This window comes from Marmota marmota, unplaced genomic scaffold (genome assembly GCF_001458135.2).
Source record: "Marmota marmota marmota unplaced genomic scaffold, marMar, whole genome shotgun sequence".
Lineage (NCBI taxonomy): Eukaryota > Metazoa > Chordata > Mammalia > Rodentia > Sciuridae > Marmota > Marmota marmota.
The window spans coordinates 3,613,088-3,623,791 of NW_026000082.1; the positions used below are offsets into that span (position 1 = coordinate 3,613,088).

General features: G+C 34.8%; 1 protein-coding gene across 2 annotated transcripts in view; it reads right to left on the minus strand.

The window, feature by feature from the left end:
* Alg6 (ALG6 alpha-1,3-glucosyltransferase) overlaps positions 1-10,591 on the minus strand; it is an 88,389-nt gene extending 77,798 nt beyond the window's left edge. The window contains exons 1-2 of one of the 2 annotated variants that reach the window (XR_007351967.1): positions 9,569-10,591; positions 2,816-2,900 (exon numbers count right to left, since the gene is read on the minus strand). Coding sequence is in view for 1 of the 2 variants with exons in the window: in XM_048815249.1 (XP_048671206.1) it covers positions 2,816-2,900; positions 9,569-9,650 (167 nt within the window). In the remaining variant the exon portion in view is untranslated. The remainder of the gene's footprint in view (positions 1-2,815; positions 2,901-9,568) is intronic. The other variant, XM_048815249.1, reaches the window with a different exon arrangement.
* Between the last annotated feature and the right edge of the window lie 113 nt (positions 10,592-10,704).

Genomic DNA, 10,704 nt, shown 5'->3' on the forward strand with positions numbered 1-10,704 from the left:
AACCTGATCATGTAAATATGCTGTGAATTATACATTTCTTATATTTTAATAATGAAAATGTATGCAATAGTCCCCCCATATCTTCAGTTTTGCTTTCTATGGTTTCAGTTATCCTCAGTCAATTGGGGCCCAAAAGTATTAAGTGGAAAATTTCAGAAATAAATAATTCCTAAGTTCTGAAGTGCATGCCATTCTGAAAAATATAATAAAATATCACATCTTCCCACACTAGTCTGTCCAAAAGATGAATCAACCCTTTGTCCAGCATACATTCACATGGTATAAGTTACCTACCTATCAATCAGTAGCCATCTTGATTAGCAGATCAACTATCATAGTACTGTAATGCTTGTATTCAGGTAACCCTTATTTTACTTAATAATGGCCCTAAAGCATAAGAATAGTGATGCTGGCAATTTTATTCAGTATATTATTATAATTGTTCCAATTTATTAGTAGTTAATGATACTTTCTTACTGTTCCTAATCTACACTATTATAATACGTATGTTGCTATGGTTTAGATGTGATTTGTCCACAAGTTTCATGTGCAGAAAGCTTGGTCCTCACTGTGGCAGTATTAAATAGTGATCTTTTAGTGGGAGGTAACCAGGTCACCAAGGACACTGCCCTCAGAAGGGATTGATAATGATATGTCATACTGTGTTGGTTATTCTCATGAAAGTGAGTTGTTATAAAAGAGTAAGCCTGACCTGAGTCTCTCTCCGGCATACTGCCTGATATGGCTTACTGTGATCACTTCTGCACATGTTCCCACCACTGTGATACCATCTACCATGAAACCCTCACCTGAGCTGAGCAGATACCAGCCTTATGCCCTTGGGCCTTCAGAACTGTGAGCTAAACAAGCTTCTTTTCCTTATAAAGTATCAAGCCTCCAACATATCATTATAGCAACTGAATATGAATAAATGTGTATACAGGGAAAAAAACAAAGTATATACAGGGTTCAGTAATATTTGTGGTTTCAGACATACACTGGGGGTCTTTGAAGTATCCTCCATGGATGATCGATGACTACTGTACATATTTTCAACTCTTAATTACGTTATCCAAAGATTGTTTGAAAAACTGAGGTAGATCAGCATTAGAATGATCCATCTACCCTACATGGTTAAGATTATATTTTCACTCCTGATATCAATGTTTCCCCCTAGCATTATGCTGAAAGCTGCAAATTTTCCCTTTTCTCTCATCTTTCAATACTAAATATTACATTGAATTTCATAACAAAATCTTTGAGAACTACTTATCAAAGAATAGCCAAGAATAAATTATCCATGTAAAATTTACAAAACAATTACACAGCTCAAAAGCAGGGCTCTGATTTGTCGATAAATATTATCTCATTCTACCAATCAAGCAAGAAAGCAGCATTAAGAATTCACTAGTAATCTAAACAGTGACACTTGTTAATTAAATGTCAAGATCTGAAAGATGCTCAAAATAGAACAATTAACAATAATGCCAAATATTTAGCTGGCCTCTGTTTGCAATAATCCAAAATCTGACTAGGGTATAGCCAGACTATTAATAGAAAGTTCAACTGAGTTGCATACAACTCTCTGGTAAAGGAATTAGATAAAAGCAGTGACCAAAGGAGTCAACAGAAAGAATGTTATGAACATTTTAACAAACAAGCTATCCAGTAAATCAATAAGTAATAACATCAATTGCTACTGAAATATGTTCAATAAAAATGACATGGTACAAATTTTTATGAAGCCGTAAGGGCAACCAACATATTGAAAGGACATTATACGTCAGGTACTGGTCTCAGTTCTTTATATTATTATTTTATTATTTTATTCAATTCCCACAAAAATCCAACGAACTATGCAGTCTATTATTTCCATTCTACAAGTGAAAAATGAAAGAGAAGATTAAATAATTTGCCAAAGGTCACAGAGCAGATAAACAGAAAAGCCAGCGTCTGAACCCAGGCAGTCTGACTCCAGCATCTATACTTCTCACGGCTCCTGTACACCTCTAACATTGCCAGCAGACACACTGAACTTCCAGGTAGACTTGTATATAAAGTTAAGGTTGATCACCACGGTTCCAGTGATTGAGAATAACAAAAACTAATAAAAATTTCTGCAATATTCTCTGAGTGCTGTATATACATATATTCTATACCATGAAACCCATGAAGGATAGAGCTGACATACTCCTTCACAACACCAGAGAAAGCTACAAAAATGGAACCACATGAAAACGAACATACAAACACTTATTTCTTCAACAAATATTTACTGAACAGCTGCAAAGTGCCACAGCCTATACTAGATGCAGGGTATTCAAAGATGAACCAAAGGGACACACGTAAATTTTTCAGAGTTGAAAACAAGTCTTATTACAATAGGCTTCTTCCCTTTGTCCCCTTTTCAGCTTCACAAATTTAGCCATCTGCTATTACCAAGACATTCTGTTTTTACCTATAACTTAAATCAAAGTGATATTTAGTAAGAACAGTAGCAGATGAGGGAACAGGACATGAGTATTTCTGTAATTTATGTCCAGAAGATTTTCTGAGACATATAGTATTCTACCATCACAGTTCTGGCTCAGTAGCATATCCCACTGACTAAATATACATATGGTTAACTATGAGGATTACATAGTTTCAGAGATGGGACTACAATACACAAGGCAATATATGAGACAAAAACACCATCAGTATGCAGGAGATGATGACGCTCAAGATAAAGAAAACAGTGTTTTCCTTTTAAATATCTTCAAAAACTCTATGTCACATGATTAAAATAACAAAATCAAATTAAAATTATCCATACCATTGTTTTATCGGTAAATTAAAAGTAATTTCTTGCCAGTGTCTCTGAGCTTCATAATCACCAAACATAGGGGGTTTTCCAGCACCTAAGATGAAAGGTAAAAATAGAAAACAACAATCTACTTTAGTATATCAGTGATTGTTTTTCCCTTTGAAAGATTTTCTAAATTACAGAGAGAGTGTAAGTTAGGGAAAGAACTCAGGAATTAAAAAAAAAAAGTCAGAGAGATAAGGTCTGAATCCTGGCATGCTAACATACCCAGTGATTCAGCCTCCCTAAGCTTGTGCACATTCAAAACAGGATCAACAGAGCCTGCCTCGGGGAGTACTAGAACAAGTAAGATAGCAGACCTAAACTACCCAACAGTGCCTGGCGGGAAACAGTCAATCAGTATAAGCTACTGTTAATATTACTCAATTAAAAATAAGGTACCCAAGTTTATTTTTACTTCATGAGAAAGAATGTCAAGTATACTGTCCAATGAGTATCATAAAAATTATAATAACAAACATCTGTTTTTTATGTTTTTGTACAAACTATAAATAATTAAAGGTCAAATATATAACTAAAAATAGAGTATATATGAAAACAATTAGTCACTTTGGTAGGCTTTCCTACCAAATGAGTTATGTAAAAACTTTCAGTTTATAACTTTTTCCTCATAATTGTAAATAAGGGATAATGGACCTTTAATAACTAACATTTGATAATGCTAGACATTTTTGTTTTGTTTTGCAGGGCTGGGAATCACATGCTAGGCAAGCAATGTACCTCTGAGCTATACCTCCATCCCAATAAGTATTATAATTATTATCATTCCCATTTTAAAGCTAAAAAAACAGATGCAATGGTCACTCAGTAAGAAGCAGAGTCTAGATCTGAACCCAGCCTGAAAGGCTCCATAGCCCATGTTATTACCTCCTACTCTGTAATGCCTTACAACTTGTTTAAGTAGGTTATTACCTTTAAGTGACACAAAGGTATTTTCTTTTAGTAAACGGTAAACACCCACTCACTCTTTAACTAGCAGCTGACTACAAAACTGAGAAAGCTCAAAGAGGTACAATAGATTCACAGGTTTTTAAGACAGCAAGTATGGTGGAAGACACATACAGTCAAATGTACTCATTAATCAGTTGAATAAAGACATACCACTGCCCACTAAAATCCAACTCAGTTTTTCTCCAGCTTTGTAACACCACAATTAAGTAAACTATTTTCATTAAATGTTTGTTATTATACCAATATTCTTTAAATGTTAGAATCTACATCCAGGGAGATAGTCCCACTGTGAAATAATTAAGGGAAAAATAGATTAACAACTCCATAGCATATACACATTGACTCAATCATTCAACATAAGAAATCACCCACCCATGTATACCCATACCCATACACACACACACACACACACACACACCACTCGCTCAGGATGAACCATATCTTATTCATTTGTAGCCTCAAGATATAATAACACCTAGTAGACTCTACCAATGGCACCTAACAGATTCTTCATGAATGCTAATGGCAAGCAAGCTGGTATAATTAGTGTGACATAGCCAGGATTTTGAGTTCATGAAACTTGAATTTGATTTTACACTTGCTAGATGTGCAATGTTAATTTGTGATGGCAGATCAATGAATTATGCCAAGGGTGCTTGAACACAATGCCCAAATATTGGTTCTTGCCCCAAAACATCTTTAAATTACTGCCTGGCACTTTGAAAGTCTAAGCCTCTCTCTGTTCATGCTGCTTATACCTTTTTCCATTTACCTCTTCTATCAATTCATATCCAACCTTCAAGAACCACCTCAAGGGGCTGAAAGTGTAGCTCAGGGGCAGAGGGCTTGCCTTGCAGATATGAGACCCCAGGGTCATTCCCTAGCACTGGGAGGAGAAAGGAAAGGAAGAAAGAAAAGAAAAGAATCACCTTGAATCCTAAATCCTCCATGAAGCTTCTCTCATAAATTAAAAACATATTGGTCATTAATTATTGACTTCATCTTAGTACTTATCCTTTCAGTATCACGTTTCATCATATGACTAACACCATTTCCTAATCACTACCCAAATAAGAATTTTAGTTCCCATAGACAGAGAAATTTACTTTAGAGTTCATAGGAAGCAGATTGCTAGAGATACATTAGAAACTTGCTTAATTCAACTGAACAAAGAGAAAATAACATAAAACAAAATTTTTAAAAAAAGAAAAAGCTGGGTATGGTGGCACATGCATATAACCCAAGCTACTCAGGAGATTGAAGCAAAAGGATCACAGGTCCCAGGCCAGCCTGGGCAATCTAATGAGTTCTGCCTCAAAATAAAATTCAAAAAGGGCTGGGTATGTACCTCAGTGGTCGAGCTCTTGCCTCATATGTGTAAGGCCCTGCCTTCAATCCCCAGCACAGGGGGAAAACAAAAAGGAAAAGAATTCTCCCAATTAATTTGCTGCATTATTTACATGTACTTTTTTTTTTTTTTTAGTTGTCAATGGACCTTTATTTTATTATTTATATGTGGTGCTAAGAATTAAACCCAGTGCCTCTTGCATGCTAGGCAAGCGCTCTACCACTGAGCCACCACCCCAGCCCCTACATGTACATTTTTATAGGAAAGTGTTTCTATTTCAATGAATATAACCAACAAATATGGCTTACTTTGGAGGAGGAAGAGAGTTGGGGTTTTTATTTTTTGTTTTGTTTTTGTTTGGGTTTGGACCACTGGGATAATAAAAGTCAGAGAGGATTTTAAGTAATTTCCTATACCTCAAAAAATCCAACTATCTAGATTTTCTGAAATTGCTCTAGACTTGTGGTCAATGTGGAAGAATTTATTACCAATCTCTCACAAATAGAAGAATGGATAATGACTCTCTTTAGGGTTGGGAAACAAGTTTTTATCCAGAGTCTGACCTACTTCGATAAATTCAGCTGACACTGGCTATGAAATTAGTACTTAAGTTTTTAAAACTGCTAAAGTGCCCTTAAAGCAACCTAGAAGGACAACCCAACTGTACCTATGGGAGCTGCACTTGGGAAGGGCAAAAAGGATTCCTTCCACAGTGATTAATCCTACAAATTCATTTACATAAGATTCAGAATTACCTAAGAAAACACACTGATGTATATGTACAGAACTTCAATTTTGTCTCATTCACAGGAAAATTGGCTTAAAGTACCACTTAAATGTTCATTTTATTAATTGCAGAACTATTCAGAATTATGTTTGAATCTACAGCACAGGTAGTTTCTTTGTTAACACATACTTTACATTGAAATTTTTTACATTCTAAGAAAAGATTTGGCTAAAATTTTTCGGTAATAAAATCTCGTTTATATGTCACTCAACTTATGAGTCCTGTGAGTCCTTATTAAGGATTAAGTGTTAAGTTCAAAGAAACTGACGAATTGAATAGAACACAGTCACACTTCAACAATGATTGATTCTGTATGACCTTCTTCTCCTAAGCAGTCAACACAACTTTGGAATAAAAAGATTATTAAAATAAGATAACCCTTTTCAGTTCAAGTGTTATTTTCTCTAAATACAATGGTAACACTTTAAATCAAGTATAGAACAATTATGAAATTTCTATAAACTATAATACTTAATATTAAAATCAGAATTTGTCTATTCCCCATAGATTATTTAAAAGCAACAAGCAATATTTATTCAATATTTCAGGTGTGTGAAAATTACATAATCAACTCCAATAATGTAAGAGGTATGCATTTTAGAAAACATTAAATTAATATATATTAGTAGTTTACATAAATTATATGCATGTTTCCAAAGGAAGAAGGATGCATTCACAGTAAGCAAGCTAACCAGAGTTTCTCACTTGAGTATGACGGGGTTCTGGATGTGCTACCCAAAATATGGCACCTTGGCATTCTGCATATTTTAAGTTGAAGGAATTTGAGAAATAGAAGGTACAAGAAGGACTCTCTGACCTTCCCCTGAAGCAGGCCATAAAACCCTGATGTGACAAATGTCCTCCTATAACCAGAGGAAAGGGGCATCCTTGTCTCCAAAGATGGAAGGACAACCAGGAAAAAAATGATCAGCTTTGCCAAGTTTCTCCCAGTTTACCACTCTGAGCTCATATTCCTTTTGTCCTATCATGTTTCTGTTCTTCATCCAACCTAGTACAAAAATGCTCAGGTTTAGTTGTTTCTTCAGGTCTTCATTTCCTTGTGAAGGCTCCCATGTCGCTGTTGGTCTGTCCTACTGAATAAATCTGTATGTTTTTCTCTTGCTAATCTGTCTTTTGTTTGGGGACCCCAACAGCAAACCTAGAATGGTAAAAAGGAATGATACTTTTCTCTTACACTAGTGCTTCCTAATTAGAACCTTAAAAGAATGTGAAACAAATGGAAACTAAAAAACAAATTATAACAGAAAAGTATTTTAACTAACAAGTGGGGGTGGGGGGAATCCCTCAGCAGCATCACAGCTGTTATGTGTTAAGTCTCCCAGCTTCTATGGCACAGCAGTTTTTCACATGCAAATGGTGAACAGGTCATATTCTTCGTAATGGGGTTGGAGAACTGGATCAGAACACCATTTATCTTAATGTTCTGCATTTTTTATCTTCCTTATCTGAAAAATGATAAAAATATAGAATAGCTGTCTACAAATACTCCACTAATGTGCAACAATGCATTTGTCCTAAACAGTAACCTAAATGTAATCTCATTCTGTTGACTTTCTGAGGTACAATTCAAGAACAAGGTTTAAAATAAGCAGCAGAGTCCTGTTTTCCAGATGGTAAATATAACTGAATAAAATTTAAGACTTCATGAGAGATGTGAGATTAATTATTATATGGAAGCCACAGGAACAGAATGTCCATTGAGCATTTGATTATACATACCAGCAACAATGAAATACGGTGATTTTAAAATTTGTATTATTTTTTCCTATACTCTAATTTTAATTCTATTTAACTCCACATCAACATAAACACTTCAAACAAATTATCAGTTAAAATTTTCATTTAATGCCAGGTGTGGTGGCACACACCTGTAATACCAGCAGCTGAGAGGAGGCTGAGACAGGAGGATCACAAGTTCAAAGCCAGCCTCAGCAATTTAGCGAGGTGCTAAGCAATTCGGTAAGAATCTGTCTCTAAATAAAATAGAAAATAGGGCTGGGGATGTGGCTCAGTGGTCAAGTGCCCCTGAGTTCAATCCCTGGTACCTCAAAAAAAAATTTTTTTATTTAAAAAAAGAAAAATGAACAATAAAAAATTAAAGATACATGTCAAAATCAGAAGATGAAAGGAAAATCATAAGAGAGACATAGGATTAAAAATGAATCATCATGTTCAAGAATAATGCAGTGCTGAGTCAGAAAACAGGATGACTTTCCAACAGGCCAATTATGGAGTGAAAACAAAAGTAATAGAATTACATATTTTATATAATAACAATTATCAGTTGGGCTTTTCCTCAGCCCTTCTTCTCCCAGTTCAGCTACAAAATGATCTCCTTCATTCTATTCACTAACAAACTTTTCTGAAAGTTTCGATGTTCCATTTTTAACAACCATCAGTCCTCAATTCATTACAGTCTGGCAACCAGGAGGCTCACATGGTCCTTATCTAGTTTTAATGGCCCCCCCTACTTGACATGTCCACAACTTGACGCTGTTAGTCTGTCATTTCTTAAAATTCTTAGGTCTCTCAGCTTCCAGAATAATAACCTCACAAGCTCTACTTCTATCTCAAAGTTTCTTTTCCGCCTCTTTTAATCATTACCCCTTCTATTTGGAGGTGGTAAGTAGCTAAATTGTTTTCTTCTTGCACTATAGGTACTTGGCTGAGGAACTTTCAATACAGAAAAGAAGGCTGATGACATATAGCTCAGTGGTGGAGTACTTGCCTAGCATTTGCAAGGCCTGGATTCAATCCCCCATACTACAAAATAAAAATAAAAACAATACAGATGAGACTTCTGTTTCCAGCAGCATAGCAGACTAGTGTCCAGAAAGCACCTTCAGTAAAAATCTTAGATAACATTAAATAAATAATGTAATATAATAAATATAAACATTCATATAATTCATATATTCATATAAAATTTTAACATATGGCTGAACATAAGTCTTCAGAGTCTAGAAACAACAAAAATTTCATCAACAACAGAGTCTAAATAAGATTTTCAAAACACTAAAGTAATTGCTGACACAATTCCATGCCCAGCAAAACTTTTAAGACTGAAAGCAAAATAGAGATATTTTCAGACAGAAACTCTTTGTCCCCAAAACACACTCACTTAAAAAAAAAACAAAAAAAAAAACTCCCAAAGATGTACTTAGGAAGACATAAAGGGTAAGAAAAAAGGGGGAACAGAAAATGATACACATGAGGGCAAAACTGAACAAATATTAATTGTATAAAACAAGTCACTAATGTCTAATTTATAGGATTAAGAATCATGAAACAGGGCTAGGTATGTGGTTTGGTGTACCAACCAAAACAATAATATTGAGTTTATGAATATATACAGAATATTAACTATAAACTACAAACTACACACACAAAATGCACTTAACTCTTGTACAGTTTCTTTTTATTATAATCAGACGTTTAAATGTATTTTATTGTCCACACCAATAAAGTTTCAAATTCTTCTCAGAAAGCTTCTCAGAGAGCTTCCTCAGTAAACTTACCAAAAAAATAAAAACAAAAACAAAAAATCTACTCAGAAGAATATTTACCTGTCTTTGAAAATGTAAAAATGTATTACCTGAATAAGAATTAAGAGAAACTGTCCATCGTACTGTTAGTCCTATTAAGACTACTACTGTCATCCAGGACCACTGTTCCATAGTTCTCCAAATTCAGGGAGGAAAACAGAACCAGTTCCAGAATATTTATAATACAGAGTCAGTCACTTATTTTCTTGATCAGAAAAAAGTTACCACTTCTTTGGAATCAGGAGTTGGAGCAATTTTAAGTGGTGCTTCACTTCCAAACAGTCAGAAATTGATAATGTCTGTGAAGTAGCCTGTGGGAGAGGAGGAAATAAAGAGTTTTAGCTTAGCACGGTACCTTAACAAAGAACCTATTAAACCAACTAGAAATATGAAGAATCCAGGGGAGAGGGCTAGACTAGGTACAAAGAGAAGGAAGTAGTTTGCTATTCTTTCTTCCTTAGTCCTATAATTGGGAAGTGTACCTCAAAAGGTAGCTCTCCCCCTGTAAAATATGTCTGAAGATATAGTAGAGGTTTGTTCTTACAAAGGAACATTTCTGAGAAGGAAAATGACAAGAGACATAGATAGTGGCAGAGTCAGTTCTATCTAAAGCATGTTTACCTACGTGTGAATTTAAGACCACAAAGACAGAATGTTTTATCTTTGGTACAGAAAAAAAGGAGGAATTTTGTCCTTGTATTTGCTTTGGAAGTCTTCCATAAAGTAATTTCTGAAGTTTAGTTTTTAATTATTCTCTTCAAAAATATATGTACACTAATCACACCAAATTTTCATCTTAGAGAAATGAAACTTTGCAAAGAAATCAATAAGAATAGCCCAAAACTTAAAGAGAAAATATAAAAGCAATAAATTCAATTAAACACATGTTTCTCCATCACTCCCTCCTTTTAGGCTAGTCATTGAAAAGTAAAATTAAGGCTGGGGATAAAGTTCAGGAGAGTACACCTGCCTAGCAGACACAAGGCCCTGAGTGATCCCCAGCAGTGAAAACAAAAAGTAAAAAGCAAACTGACATTTTCCTCTTTCGCAAGGCATGGTGGTACTCACCTATAATCCCAGCATTTAGGAAGCTGAGGCAGGAAGATGGTAAGTTTGAGGCCAGCCTCAGCAAATTAAAAGGCCCTCAGCAACCTAGTGACTATCTAAATAATTTTAAAAAAAAAAA